This window comes from Schistocerca gregaria, chromosome 2 (assembly GCF_023897955.1).
Source record: "Schistocerca gregaria isolate iqSchGreg1 chromosome 2, iqSchGreg1.2, whole genome shotgun sequence".
Taxonomy (NCBI): domain Eukaryota; kingdom Metazoa; phylum Arthropoda; class Insecta; order Orthoptera; family Acrididae; genus Schistocerca; species Schistocerca gregaria.
In genome coordinates this window covers 831,603,041-831,619,455 of record NC_064921.1, presented here as the reverse complement: position 1 = coordinate 831,619,455, position 16,415 = coordinate 831,603,041, and the positions used below count along the sequence as shown (strand labels likewise).

General features: G+C 42.5%; 2 protein-coding genes across 2 annotated transcripts in view; one reads left to right on the top strand and one right to left on the bottom strand.

Annotated features, from left to right (window-relative positions):
• The window catches only part of LOC126335184 (protein 5NUC-like), a 346,258-nt gene that overhangs the window by 259,531 nt on the left and 70,312 nt on the right, over positions 1-16,415 (bottom strand). The gene's annotated exons all lie outside the window — the stretch shown is intronic.
• The window catches only part of LOC126335183 (apyrase-like), a 68,091-nt gene that overhangs the window by 7,357 nt on the left and 44,319 nt on the right, over positions 1-16,415 (top strand). Inside the window, exon 2 of the mRNA XM_049998177.1 lies at positions 8,572-8,769. Within this exon, the coding sequence (XP_049854134.1) occupies positions 8,572-8,769 (198 nt within the window). The remainder of the gene's footprint in view (positions 1-8,571; positions 8,770-16,415) is intronic.

Below are 16,415 nucleotides of genomic sequence, written 5' to 3'. Positions count from 1 at the left end.
ATTGTCACTTTTTATTTGTAGTTGACTGTTGCTATTTGAGTTTACGTATTGTTATTTTGTCATTTGGAGACAGTGGATTTTAGAAAACGGAGTGCCAAGTGGCGAAATCTGTACATTTCCGGCATACTCTTCTGTTTGAGTTCGGCAGAGGGATGGCGGCAGCGGAGGCAACCAGAAACATTTGTGCCCTGTGTAGGGATAAGACCATTGGACAGAGTACAACAAGAAAACGATTTTCTCGTTTTAAGGAGGATCGTTTTGATTAGTGAGTCTCCATGTTCAGGAAGACTTTCGGGGTTTGATTAAGATCGTTTAAACATATTAATCCACAATGATCCACGTAAGTTTACTCGGGAACTGGCATATGTGACTAACTGTGATCATTCCACCATTGTGCGACTTCTGCATGCGATGGGGTGGTTCAAAAATCGAGTGCATGCTCTAATACAAAAATCACAAAAATCAGTGGTATGTGCATACCTGCTTGCTCGTCATCAATTAGTAAGTGAAGAACGCCGATCATTCGTCACTGGTGACGAGAAATTGTGTCTTTATGCTAACATAAAGAAAAGAAAGGAATGGTTGACCCCAGACAAAGCAGCAACTTCCAGTGAAAAGACCTGCGCGAGTCCGCAAAATATAACGACATGTGTCTGGTGGAACAGCGACGGAGCCGGACTGTGTGGCCGAGCGGTTCTAGGCGCTTCAGTCCTGAACCCGACTGCTACGGTCGCAGGTTCGAATCCCGCCTCAGGCATGGATGTGTGTGATGTCCTTAGGTTAGTTAGCTTTAAGTAGTTCTAAGTTCTAGGGGACTGATGACCACAGATGGTAAGTCCAATAGTGCTCAGAGCCATTTGAACCATTTTTATGAACAGCGACGGTGTGGTGTACTACGAATTGCTTCTCCGATGTGTAACCATCACTGCTGACATTTATGGTCAACATCTGAGACGTCTTGCAGACGCAGTCCTGAAACAACGACCGGGAAGACTGTGTGAAGTGATGCTACTCCACGATAGCAAAAGTCCGCACTCTGACAAAAAATGCTATACAGGAGTTGGGTTGGGAAGTCATCCCCCCACCCACCTTATTCAACTGCTCTTGCGCCCACAGATTTTCACTTTATCCGCTCTCTATCGAACAGTCTTCAAGGAACTACCTTTCCAGACGAAAATGCGCTTCAAACATGGCTCGACGAGTTATTCGCCTCAAAACCACGCGATTTCCACAGCAGTGGAATCGAAAAGTTACCCCAGCGTTGGCAGACAGTTGTAAATAGTGAAAGAGAAGGTATCATTGATGACTAAAGTCCCTGTTACGTGTATCAGTTGTGTTTGTTAAACTTATGAAAAAACGCCACGAACTTATGCACTAGAGTCCACTGAAGGTGTCTTAAAGTAAAAGCTGAAACGCGACTGGAACAAATAAAATACAGGTATTTGAAAAAGAACTAACTAGTTTTAAATATAAATTTAACGGGGAAATTAATGAGAAATTACATCAGTGAGTACATCTCATGAAAGAGAATTCCTCCAATTATGTTAGTAGACTTCAACGTGGCATCCATTTGTTGCCCCACACACGTCGAGACGATATTCCACTTCTCGCCACGTATTCATCAACATTTCAGGTGTAACTGTCCCAACCGCCGCAACGATCATTTCCCATAAATGACTGATGTCTCTGATCTTTTTACTGTAAACAACATTTTTTATGTGGACCCAAAAGAAAAAGTCCAGTGGGTTTAAGTCCGAGCTTCGTTGTGGCCGAGGTATTGGTCCAGCCCTGCCTATCCACCTTCCTGGACAGCGAGTGTCAAGAGCCGCACGCACATGGTTACTGCAATGCGGTGAGGCGCTATCTTGTTGGAAAAAGACGAGCTCCTTTTCCGCCTCAATGTCGTACATTTGGAGAAGGACGTACTCTGTCAACTTGTCACAGTAAACGTCCCTGGTTTAAAACACTACCGGTTTCTTTGAAAGACTTTAGGCAGTGATAGTTTTTGCTGTAGGTGGCTCACCACTATACTGATTTCTAATATTACGTTACACTGTTATAACTGAGTCAGTTTTCATAAGTCAAATAACACAATGCGTTTTCTGTTGCGGAGTACACATTATTGCTGAGCTGCTCTGCAGTGCACTGCATGCACACCTGGACTAAACTGAGGGAAAAGGAAAAAAAACAGCACTGGTGTTCAAGGTCAAGCAGACCTGCCAACTGCAGCGGAGCCAAACTTGGAGAGTTGACGAATCAAACACCACAAACTAGAATATTGTATGTCACTTTGTACAGATTCTAGGACACATTAAAGCCTGGAAGTTATTTTTCAAACACCCTGTTCTTTACAGCAAGAAAATAGTTTATTTTTATTTACAAAACGAATATTGCTGTGTCCGCTACGAATGGTGATCACTCAAAGAAACTTGTTATTTTGAACAGTACCTGTAATGAAATGGTTCTGCGTTTGTTATATACGGAATTCTACACAATGAACACACTGATATAAAGGTATACTTGTTTCGTCTGAGAATATTTGCATCACTCTGTATTTTGTATTGTACGTTTTGCATATTACAGGCTTTTTCAAAAATGGTTCAAATGGCTCTGAGCACTATGGGACGCAACTGCTGTGGTCATCAGTCCCCTAGAACTTAGAACTACTTAAACCTAACTAACCTAAGGACATCACACACATCCATGCCCGAGGCAGGATTCGATCCTGCGACCGTAGCAGTCGCACGGTTCCGGACTGCGCGCCTAGAACCGACAGGCTTTTTCACTGTTGTAAAGGTAATTGGAGAAACAAGTCGAATAAATTATAATTACATTATTGCTCTGCAACGAGCATGATCATGGGCCCTTTGTAAAAAAAAAAAAAAAAAAAAAAAAAAAAAAAGAACCAACTCAGAAAATATCCCTCTAAAACCTCAGAAATTTTGAGTGTGGAGTTCCGGTTGACCCCAACGTAATTTTAGCATGAAGCTTTCGGCGTTACTTATTGATGGAGGCGGTCATGGTACAGTGTGGAGTAGCTTCTGTTTTCATTGGATAACTCAATCGGTGAGTGGATAGCAGGCGAAAGGAAAGATTTCGGGGGATCAGTGGTTAAGTGCAAGTCTACCGATCCAACACAACGGTTTGACGTTTTCTGTGTCGCATATCACTTCTTTCACCTCTGGCAACTTGGAAAAAAATGGTTCAAATGGCTCTGAGCACTATGGGACTTAACATCTGAGGTCATCAGTCCCCTTGGACTTAGAACTACTTAATCTTAACTGACCCAAGGACACACACACATCCATGCCCTAGGCAGGATTCGAACCTGCGACCGTAGCGATCGTGCGGTTCCGGACTGAAGAGTCTAGAACCGCTCGACCACCGCGGCCGGCAATTGGAAAAAAACCGAGTTGCAACGTCATTCGAAGCAAACGATAAACTGTAGCTCGGCTGGATGCGTCAAGTCAAAGGGCAGACGCAACGACATTGGCATACCACGTTAAATGAGATCTTGCTTATCAAGGTGTTGAGGTGTTGTAGGGCTCAAATCAGCCTTCGGATTTACGATTTCTTTACCTTTTTGCAAGATAATTTGGCCCTAGCATTGACGATCTCACCAATTAATCCCACGTGTTTGCTTTACTTATAAGTTCCTGTGGGAAAGTAAGATCCGATAGTTCGCAAAATGGAAACGACACCTAAAATACGATGACGCTTTGCACAGACGTGTTGGGCAGTGTCTCTAATATGCCTGTCGATCGCGTCACGTAGCTCTTTTCAGTTCGGAGCACACAGTGAGGACGTAAAAATGCCTGGAACAATAGTATCTCCCGCCATGCACGGGTGCTCGTTGCTTGTTTTTACCTGATTTCATGCAACCCCACATAACGTACCTGTCATGCATTTCCTTCCTCATGACAATTCTCGGCCGCACACTAAAGGGGTAATGAGGATCGCCCTGAAGCTTTTTCAGTGGAAAGTACTTGATTACAGCCCGGACTTAACTCCCTCTGATGTTCATTTCTCCTTGCATGACCTGCTGGCTGTGAAGACAACATTTTGGCACAGACAACGAACTGCAGGCTAGCGTAGAGAAGTTTGGAAAGCACAACCGGCTGCCTTCCATAGCGAGGGTATTGGGAAGTTGGTGCAACGCTATGACAAATGTCTAAGTCGGAGAGGCGAGTATGTGGAGAAGTAGCTGGAAGATGTAGGTAACTGTTGAAAACAAAACATTTTTGCTTTTCACTGTGGCTTCCATTTCGCGGCCGATCAGATCTTACTTTCCGAACGGCCATCATATTCAAGCTGATCCATTATTACTCGTGTTTCTTTTCGTGCCTTGTGTTCTAAATACTTATTTGTTTGCCGCTTATATTGCTGGATATATTATCTGTGTCTTTGTTATTCTCGTTTTCACATGTCAGGTAATAAGAATACTTTCATTTTCTGGTGTTACAAGTATATTATTCACTACTATGGCGTCATTTCTAACAAAAGCTATGTCTTTAGTCCTCTTTGTGGAACTAATATTGTAGTCCTCAGTTTGGTTTCCAGGCCACATGATAACAAGTGACATGTGGAGCACCTGTTTTTTCTACCCAATACTCCTTCGTTACCTCGATTTCCTTGTTCTTTTTGCTTCTGTGACTTTTTTCCAATATAAGTACACCATTCCTGTTCGTTAAAAAGCGAAAAAGTGTGGGCGAAATACTACATTCTTATCCGTTCCCAGCCGCTTCCCCCTTCCTCTCGCTAGTAGTAATTGTGCCAGAGCAGACACACAGGAAAACAAAATCGACATAATAAACAATATCGGGAACCGCAGAAGCAAATTGAGTGAAAATTTCTACGCAAGAAAGAAGATGCAGTCCGGTACAGCGAACAACTCTGAGAATTTCGGGGAAGTGATGGGCAACTTAACAGACGAAAACTTAGTAGCTGAAGTCTTGGCTTTTGTTAAATTTCACAGGGGTGTTTTGAGTGTCTCGATGTAGCGTTGAACCCATTTCGACGTGAATGTGAGTCCAGCATCTTAACCACTGCATCGCCCCGCCCGATTAATCTGTGTTTAATATTGCTGGAACTCAGTTCAAATTCACTTGGTGTAATGATATCCGCAAAATTAGATTAAACAAGGTTGATGCCCATGTACTGAAGAACTATCCTGTCCTGTGGAGTTGCAATGATTGATGAGACGGCTCTGGATTCATATCAGTGAAACATCTAAAGCTGCATTAACAAGAACATTCTCTGTTGTACTGAAGCTTTTGTTCTTTTCGGGCAGGCGAGCTGGGTCTGCGAATTTTGAGAGTGAAGCACATCCGCCGGCAACGTCAGTTAAAGTATAGCTTGTAACACAAAAATCTCTCTTATCAGAGTGAAGAAGAAGTCGAAGGAATTTAGGGCCATGTCCGTAGAGCTGCAGCGGAGAAACACAGCTGCTCAACAGCTGCGAACATTACGTGAGGACTTCCGCACGAAGCTGCGGAACAAGTGTAAATGTTAACAACAGGTGAAAACTGCTGGTATGCTTTCCGCTAAAATAACTGCATGTATAATGGATTTTTCTTAGTTCTATGTTGTAATATAGGTTTTTACAAGAAGTTTTTTTAGCAACTAGAACCTGTTTAGCTTCTGAAAATTAATTTCTTCTGCTGTGTCGACATAAAGTGGTTCTGCATGCCTCTTCAGAAGGTGTAAAAGCTGTAACTCTGCGCAATAGAAACTATAACTTTTCGACCATCGCTTCTTTGAGGCTTCTTCCTTTTTTTCAGCGATCGCTCGACTGATCTGATCGGCTCGCAACAAATTCCTCCCCTGATTAACCGTAACAACCTCCTTATTTCAGAGTAGCAGTTCCACCCAAAGTCCTCATTTGTTTGTTGAATGTGTTCCAACTCTCATCACTTCTTACGATATTAATCCTCTTACTTCTCAACATCCTTCTGTAGCATCAAATCTCAAACGTTTAGACTGCCTTCTTTTCCATTTTCCCCACAATCCACGTTTCACTAACATACAATCACGTGCGCCAAACGTACATTCTCAGAAATCTCTTCCTCAAATTAATGCCCATGTTCGATGCAAGTATTCATTTTGAACAGGAATGTCCTCTTTACCTATGCTAGTATGCTTTTTATGTTCTCTTTCATTCGTTCGCTGTATGTCATTTTGCTTCCAAGGTAGCAGAATTCCTTCAATTGTCTGCTTGGTGGTTCCCAAGGTTGATGTTACGTTTATCACTAATCTAATTTCAACAACTCTTAATTACTTTCGTCTTTCTTCGTTTTACTCTCAGTCTTTATTTTCTCTTTAAAACGTGTACCAGAAAAAAATATACCCACACCCCTGTTCCACTTAATAGCGAGAGTGCAGCAAAAACGTTAACAGATCCACGAATGTACACAATATCGAACTTTTTTTATCATGGTTGTATCACTCAGCCTATCAGGCAAAGTAATCTTAATTTCACAACCGCTTTGTGATAGATGGCGCTGTAATAGACACAAACATATGGCTCACAATTTTAGATGAACAGTTGGTAACAGATAGGTTTTATAAATTAAAATACAGAACGTAGGTACGTTTGAACATTTTATTTCATTTGTTCCAATGTGATAGAGGTACCTTTGTGAACTTATCATTTCTGAGAACGCGTGCTGTTACAGCCACATTAATGCAATAAATGCTCAAAATGATGTCCGTCAACCTCAATGCATTTGGCAATACGGGTAACGACATTCCTCTCAACAGCGAGTAGTTCGCCTTCCGTAATGTTCACACATTGACAATGCGCTGACGCATGTTGTCAGGCGTTGTCGGTGGATTACGATAGCAAATAACCTTCAACTTTCCCCACAGAAAGAAATCTGGGGACGTCAGATCGGGTGAACGTGCGGGACATGGTATGGTGCTTCGACGACCAATCCACCTTTCATCAAATATGCTATTCAATACCGCTTCGACCGCACTCGAGCTATGTGCCGGGCATCCATCGTGTTGGAAGTACATCGCCATTCTGCCATGCAGTGAAACATCCTGTAGTGACATTGGTAGAACATTACGTAGGAAATCAGCATACATTGCACCATTTAGATTGCCATCGATAAAATGGGGGCCAATTACCCTTCCTCCCACAATGCTGCACCATACATTAACCCGCCAAGGTCGCTGATGTTCCACTTGTCGCAGCCATCGTGGATTTTCCGTTGCCCAATAATGCATATTATGCCGGTTTACGTTACCGCTGTTGGTGAATTACGCTACGTCGCTAAGCAGAACTCGTGCAAAAAATGTGTCATCGTCCCGTAATTTCTCTTGTTGCCAGTGGCAGAACTTTACACGACGTTCAAAGTCGTCGCCATGCAATTCCTGGTTCATAGAAATATGGTACGGGTGCAATCGATGCTGATGTAGCATTCTCAACACCGACATTTTTGAGATTCCCGATTCTCGCGCAATTTGTCTGCTACTGATGTGCTGATTAGCCGCGACAGCAGCTAAAACACCTACTTGGGCATCATAATTTGTTGCAGGTCGTGGTTGCCGTGTCACATGTGGCTGAACACTTCCTGTTTCCTTAAATAACGTAACTATCCGGCGAACGGTTCGGACACTTGGATGATGTCCTCCAGGATACCGAGCAGCATACATTGCACACCGCCGTTGGGCATTTTGACCACAATAGCCATAAATCAACACGATATCGACTTTTTCCGCAACTGGTTAACGGTCCATTTTAACACGGGTAATGTATCACGAAACAAATACCGTCCGCACTGGCGGAATGTTGATACCACGTAGTTATATGTTTGTGACTATGACAGCGCAATCTATCACAAAGCGAAAAAGTGGTGCAACTAAAATATTCATATTTCTTTACGTACTACACGAATATATAATAAAAAATGCGGGTTCCTATTTTAAAAACGCACTTGATATCCGTTTGATCTATGGCAGCGCCATCCAGCGGGCCAACCATAGCGCCATCTGGTTTCCCCCTTCAAGCTAGACAAGTTTCGGTCTGTAGTTTTTTCGTTTGACGCTTATTTCGTGAGATTTGGCCCGGTTACGATCAATGGAGCACCTTGTATATACAAAACTTTGTTTGTAAATACGGTCTTAAAAACTAAAATGTAAATGTGTACAAGCTGTGAAGAGCATTATTTCTTTTGATACTAAGAAAATAAAAGCCCAGCGATGAGCAGTAACTTCAGCGAGACATCGTGGAAAATAAAATAAAAGACAAAACTGAAACAATTCTATTGGTAAAGCAAAAACGGACAGAGGAGCTTCAATTCAAAAATGATTGTTTATGGGGAGTTTAACTAAGTAACTTCACTCCATCTTTGCCATACTGTAAACTTGGGGTGGAATCATAGGACTGCAGCTATTTTTACTTTGTCTCGAGGACAATAGAGGTTAAAGTCGATGATTTGCGCGACAGTTATTGCTGTGCACCTGTGCCGATACATGAGACGCAAACTTACCAACGCTACAGCCAATTTACAGTTGAAAAAAAAGGGCTTCAGAGACTAATATTAGTTGTTTTATGTTATGTTTCAGACGCTGGGGAACCACGAATTTGATGACGGAGTCGGAGGCGTGTTGCCCTTCCTGGAACACATCCAGTTCCCGGTGGTCCTCGCCAACATGGACGCCTCTCAGGAGCCCTCTATGGTCGGCAAGTTCAACAGGTCCGTCGTGGTGGAGCGCGGAGGGCGTCGAATAGGCGTCGTGGGATACGTAATGCAGGACCTGCCGGTCAGTTCATGCACAGCCAACCATCCTAATGCTAATTTACAAACGGTGTCAAGATTGAGGAGGGGGAAATTGGAGGCTAATTTGTCAGCCTTGCCTGAATAGCTAATACTCCACAGAATTTAGAAGAAAAGCATTTGCTGTAGTCTGTTGTTGAATTTCTTGTTTTGATTAGTGGTTAGTGGTTTCAGTACATAATATTTCCTGGCTATAATGACAAGAACACGTGAGGCAATACTGACCTTACGACTTATCTTAGAAGAAAGATTAAGAAAAGGCAAACCTACGTTTCTAGCATTTGTAGACTTAGAGAAAGATTTTGACAATGTTGACTGGAATACTCTTTTTCAAATTCTAAAGGTGGCAGGGGTAAAATACAGGGAGCGAAAGGCTATTTATAATTTGTACAGAAACCAGATGGCAGTTATAAGAGTCGAGGGGCATGAAAGGGAAGCAGTGGTTGGGAAAGGAGTGAGACAGGGTTGTAGCCTCTCCCCAATGTTATTCAATCTGTATATTGAGCAAGCAGTAAAGGAAACAAAAGAAAAATTTGGAGTAGGTATTAAAATTCATGGAGACGAAGTAAAAACTTTGAGGTTCGCCGATGACATTGTAATTCTGTCAGAGACGGCAAAGGACTTGGAAGAGCAGTTGAACGGAATGGACAGTGTCTTGAAAGGAGGATATAAGATGAACATTAACAAAAGCAAAACGAGGATAATGGAATGTAGTCAAATTAAATCGGGTGATGCTGAGGGAATTAGATTAGGAAATGAGACACTTAAAGTAGTAAAGGAGTTTTGCTATTTAGGAAGTAAAATAACTGATGATGGTCGAAGTAGGGAGGATATAAAATGTAGACTGGCAATGGCAAGGAAAGCGTTTCTGAAGAAGAGAAATTTGTTAACATCAAATATAGATTTATGTATCAGGAAGTCGTTTCTGAAAGTATTTGTTTGGAGTGTAGCCATGTATGGAAGTGAAACATGGACGATAACTAGTTTGGACAAGAAGAGAATAGAAGCTTTCGAAATGTGGTGCTACAGAAGAATACTGAAGATAAGGTGGATAGATCACGTAACTAATGAGGAGGTATTGAATAGGATTGGGGAGAAGAGAAGTTTGTGGCACAACTTGACTAGAAGAAGGGATCGGTTGGTAGGACATGTTTTGAGGCATCAAGGGATCACAAATTTAGCATTGGAGGGCAGCGTGGAGGGTAAAAATCGTAGAGGGAGACCGAGAGATCAGTACACTAAGCAGATTCAGAAGGATGTAGGTTGCAGTAGGTACTGGGAGATGAAGCAGCTTGCACAGGATAGAGTAGCATGGAGAGCTGCATCAAACCAGTCTCAGGACTGAAGACAACAACAACAACAATGACAAGAATTTAGGTTCTTTAAGATAATTCTCATTTATTACTCCGTCTCAGTTGCACATTTTTAATTAGACTACATGCTTCGGTCACTTTGGATTATCTTCACATTTAAGTAGTTGCGACAGCAGCCCCTCTTGGCAACTCAGAACCACATAACAGAGTCCAGTACTCTGTTTTGTTTTTTAACCAACAGATCGGCGTTTTCATCAATTTAAATATTTTTCTGTTATAATATTTAAATGTATGAAAACGCCGATCTATCGGTTAAAACAAAACAAAAGACACAATAGCCTATTTATATTGACTGTGCAACAGCTTCAAAATTGTATATTTCATTACGACACACAAATAACTGCCCTTAAAGCCAAATTTTCAGAGGTGAAACAGCATTAGTTTCAGACCGGCGTATACTATTTTTAACGTAAGTGTAATACACCGCAACCGCTACAGTGCAGAGGGAATCTCGACGACCAAAAGAACTCGACAGATTGCGAAGGCCAAAGCTTTACGGTTCCATCCGTACACTATCTTGTAGCTTGCGTGATTACAACTGTGAGTCGCAATTCTGTTTCGCTGGTCTACAATGTCTTAAAAATCCGAAAATAAGTACAGTAGACATAACTCGACTGATGATGCAGTCACAACCTGAATGTCATTATGCCAATTCGACAATGGACAATGGAAATGTAAAGAGCTTTGTCAAGGCAGCGGTCTTCGTTCTCCCACACTTTATCGAAACGTGATTTGCTCAGCGACTTTGAAAACACTTCTCAAGTACATCTTTGTTTGCAGACACTTTCTCCCAAACGTTATCTTGCCGGTTATCGCCCATATGTTCGTCTACGCAAAGGTTTCTTTGCATCTGAGTTACCGGACATGTCCTTCGGCTGTGGAATCTCAGCGCTTAACTCAAATCAGTCTATCCAATATTTTCAGTAGAAATGACTTCATGCGAGCAATACAAGGCACTGAGTTGATCAGTCTGATGTTCTTCCTTGATATGCATACGTGCCAAATGCTGGAACGTGTTTTATTTTATTTTTTTGACTTGAGCATATCTGCTCTTAACTTATACCATTGCCTTCTCGCAATGTAATTTTACTTAAGTAACCTTTGTACGTCATGGCAATCGTCATTTCGGTTAAGGTATCTGTGAGACTTAATTTTCTATGCATTATTTTACACGCTTTGTCAAAATTTAATTCTGATGAAGTCATTCGTAGAGGCGTCGAAACCTAGGTCAATGTACCAAACAGTTATTTGCAATCGCTTGACTGTGTGATTCCTATGTTGAAACTTATATATGGTTGCAGAGAAACAGCCATGTTTAAACTGAAAAATGACTAAAATTACACAAGGACTGTTGTAGCCTTGGTTAATCCAGCACTATTCACGATTCACAAGTGTTACACTGGACAACAGTCTTTTTTAAATTAGATTTTCACTTGTGTGATGTGGTACTTTTACTTAAAGTGAAGTGGAATCAGTAATACAATGGTTACTATTTGTTTTTGCGTTTACAGTATTACTTTTTATGAGTTTACACTTCTTCCGTCTTCTTTTTTATTCACTGTCCTATGAGATGACGAACAAAAGTTCTCTCCGGCCCTTGAGGCGTGATAGAAACGCTACGAAAAGAGTTTAAGTCTTCTCGATCAGTTTTATTACAAAAACTTTCAAGAAATCTGTAGGATATTAACTGTTCAATGATGTCTGTTTTATTTTTTAGGAGGAGTGGGATGTTCGTGTGTGACATCTATGCACTGTCCAGGCCTTTAGTGTGGGAGTCGTTATCCAGCTGTGACACTGTTCATATATTCAAAAGCGTGGTAGGCGGTTATTAAATGATGCAAGTCCATACACACTCTAGGAAGTGCGTGGATATAGTGAATTTCCACGTAGTAGCGAGATGTCTGACGAAGCATCTTGACTGTTCGCAAGCCTGATTCTTGTAATGGATTTTTTTCTTTCAGATGAAATGCGAAATGTTTGCTGGCGTTCACAGTTAACAACCGAAACCAGACATTCGTTTGCTTGCTGGAAGTCGTTCACAAGCAGCTCTTGTACATGTCTACAGGATATTCCAATTGTGATCCACATATTACTCTGAAATTCGGTAACGACTGATTTACGGTCACTAGCTGTGATTTAATGAATGGGGGTTGGGGGTTGATTTGGGGGAAGAGACAAAAAATCGGTCTCATCGGATTACGGGAAGGGTGGGGAAGGAAGTCGGCCGAGCTCTGTCAAAGGAATCATCCCGGCATTTGCCTGAAGCGATTTAGGGAAATCAGGATGGCCGGATGCGGGATTGAACCGTCGTCCTCCCCCGACTGCGAGTCCAGTGTGCTAACTACTGCGTCACCTCGCTCGGTCTTTAGTGAGTGGAAACCTCGCAAGTTAGTGGGCAGTAAGTGCAATGCCTGACCAAAAAGACGGAAGCACCTAGAAGGGTAGGAGGAAACGAAATGAAACTTCCTATGTTGAGAGGGTATGTGATGTTATTTCGGTGATTGGTAAATCGAGTCGCATTTACAAGGAACGTGGCAGTAGAAGCCCACTTATCAGCATGACATTGCACCTCTTCTGGCCTCGAATCACGCACTGGTTCGCTTGGGGATCGAGTCATGAAGCAGTGCTATCCTTTCCAATGGCAAACTAGCCCGAGAATGTAAATGTTCCTTGATACCCTGATTACTTGCACTGGGACCGATTGACATTCGAGGTGGTCCAACTCATGTTCTATCGAGGACAGATCTGAGGATCCTGTTCGCCAAAGGCGTATCTCAACATCAGGTAGACAATTCATACACACGCGCCATGTGTAGCCGAGCATTGTTCTGTTGAAGAATGGTACCACAACACTGCTGCACGACAAGTAACGCATGAGGAGCTTGTATGCCCGTGGCGTACAGTTTTGCCGTCGGAGGTACCCTCCACCACCAACAGTCTTACCCATCGGCTGCCCACAATATGACGCCAGAGGTAGCACCGTTGTGCATCTGCTAAATATTGGAGAAATTAGACGCCTCCCGAGGTGGCCACCATGCTCGCTGACATTGGTCATCTGGAGTAGTGCAGCACCGCTATTCATCAATGAACACAATCCGACACCTTTCATCAGCACCCATGTTGTCTGGTTATGGTACCTTTCCAAAAGCAGCCATTTGTGTTAATGGTAGCATATATATGAGACGGTAATTCCGTAGTCCGGCTGCAGGTTGTCTCCGACCAATGGTCTGGGATGACACAGAATGTCTTGGATGGTAGGCGCAGATGCGAAAGAGTTACGAAATGCTTGGTGCACAGTACTGTGGTCCTTCCTTGCGGTGGTCAGACATCGCCGAATGGAACCTAGACGACGTGTTTGCATGCCTTCATGTTTCCATTGCGATCGTGAAGGTTGTACGGGAATGTGCTTGTGGTATGGATGACGAAATAAGACACAATCTCTCTCATCAACTTGCCGAAAATCAAAGTTCTAAACTGTTCACAAGTTCCACATCAGCTTGGAGCCCCTACACGCTACTGCATGTAAAGATTTTCCCACACATTACTCAGCACAAACACTTCAATGGGCTCACGTAAATGTGGTTGAATTTAAAAGTTTGGCTGAGTTTCTTCTATTGAGCACCAACTCACATTCGTCGCAATGTACTCAGTGTTCCACAAACGTATTTAATATATAAGCAGGCAGGATTTGTTATGCAAAAATCATGTACACTCTCGCATATTTTTTAAAGTTTGACATATTCGAGTTTATTTCCAATAAGAACAGAGTAACATCGAAATTCGTATTTCACAATGAATTAACTTCATAACCTGACCAACTTTCTTAAAATCTTGGAGCTGGTGGAATAAACCGCAATTTATTGCGTGAGTTATCTTTAGAAACCAAGGGATCACCATTTTAGTATTGGATGGCAGCTTGGAGGGTAAAAATCGTAGAGGGAGACCAAGAGATGAATACACTAAACAGGTTCAGAAGGATGTAGGTTGCTGTAGGTACTGGGAGATGAAGAAGCTTGCACAGGATAGAACAGCATGGAGAGCTGCATCAAACCAGTCTCTGGACTGAAGACCACAACAACAACGACATCTTTAGAAAAACCCTTAAAGGCTGGCTCTGAGCACTATGGGACTTAACATCTATGGTCATCAGTCCCCTATAACTTAGATCTACTTAAACCTAACTAACCTAAAGACATCACACAACACCCAGTCATAACGAGGCAGAGAAAATCCCTGACCCCGCCGGGAATCGAACCCGGGAACCCGGGCGTGGGAAGCGAGAACGCTACCGCACGACCACGAGCTGCGGACAAAACCCGTTAAGGTTCCACTGTATCTCAAACTATAAATTTCACAGTGGCTACAGGGTGAAACCTTCCAAGTGCGGTTTGTATCACAAACAACCTGAAAAATTATTAAGTGTATCAGATGCTGAAAAAGTCTATGTTTGGATGTAAGAACACACTCGAACTAGCGGCTATTTCACCGCTCATCAGATAAAACTTCCTCCAAAAACAGACTAACGAAGCCTAATCACTTCCTACGGCATGTAAACATAGACTGCCCACCAAAACGCCGCTGTTCACACAGGAAACCACGACCAAGTACCACTGAAGTCAGTTGAGTTCAACATGAAATTTACTGACATTCTTAATTTTAACCGATTACACACATACGATACATCAAATCATACGGAAATTTTTCTGGGAAAATTATATTGTTATCAGTCTTCTTTTATCTGCCATAGTTTATTTAGAAACAATAATTTCTATGGTTTTCCTCCATTTTAGGATTTATAAGTGTAAATATTAACAAACATTTCAAATTATACATTAAATAAAATACTACATATATAAAGTTATAGCATTGCTGCTACTTTTAATGTTTCTCTATTTACTTTGTAAGAAAAGCTGTTTTTAATTGTGCGAAATCCCTTTTTGCCTTCTCATTTATATATGTGAGTAATTTCAGTAATCTGCTATCACAGTCCGACACAATTCTACGAGATGCGTCTGTAGTCACCTCGTTTGTTGCAAACGCATAATGGGTTGAAGAGGTATTCACTTTTACACTTCAGGCATTATTTATGACATTTAACTTAACAATCTACATCTACAACTACATCCCTTCTCCGCAAACCACCTGCCGGTGTGTGGCGGAGGGTTCCTTGAGTACCTGTATCGGTTCTCCCTTCTATTCCAGCATCGTATTGTTCGTGGAAAGAAAGATGGTCGGTATGCCTCAGAGGGGCCTCTAATCTCTCTGATTTTATCCTCATGAACTCTCCGAGAGATATACGCAGGGGCGGGAGTAAAATACTGCTTGACTCCTCGGTGAAGGTATGTTCTCGGAACTTCAACAAAAGCCCATACCGACCTACTGAGCTTCTATCTTGCAGAGTCTTCCACTGGAGTTTATATATCATCTTCGTAACGCTTTCGCGATTACTAACGTGTGAACTAATGCGAATATGGGAGGCTCGCCTTCACGCCAGTAATCGTCCATCTTTTCCGCTTCAAATGAGCCTACTGGCTCTACAGTGACGCATGTGGTTCAATATTTATTAATTTTGAGGTAAGCTTTAATTTTATACTGAACGCGAAAAGCAGCCATGAGAAACGAGCAGCCACTATGCTGCACAACGGACGGGTTTTCCTGGTCACGTGGTCACCTTTGCGGCCGGTGGAAGTCCAGAAACAACAATATATGTGGAGCACAGTGCCAAACTGGCCCTGTATGTGCTCCTGTCAAGCTGTGACCCAATATAAGCCGCCGCCCGTGCTTCCGCTATCGAGTGTTTCGAATTCAATTAATTCAATGTCCCTTCCCCTTACACTAGGCTGCCGTGTTACGCCCTGCAGTCCCATATCGGGCCACTGCCGCTTCCAAATGCCCCACAGATCTGAATATTCGACCACCCGGCCAAATGGAGACCCAAAATGAGGCACCTTTCAAACTCTGTCAGTTGCTGATAACACCATCTCAGACGATTTCACGGCATCTCAGTGTTCTTCACACTCATTACTAAACATCTGACGCTCTTCACGTCTCATGTATTGCCTATCAGGCGTGGTAACAACACTAAAAACCAACAGCACTAACACACTCTGGTAGTTGTTCTCGCTGTCAGAAAGAGTTGCAACTGTAATCGTTTACAGAAATGTCGATGATATGTACGTCCAAGAAGTTACACTGACATTCGACCGTGTCTTCTAGGTGCTTCCCTCTCTTTGTCAGGCAGTGTAACACGCCTCCATCG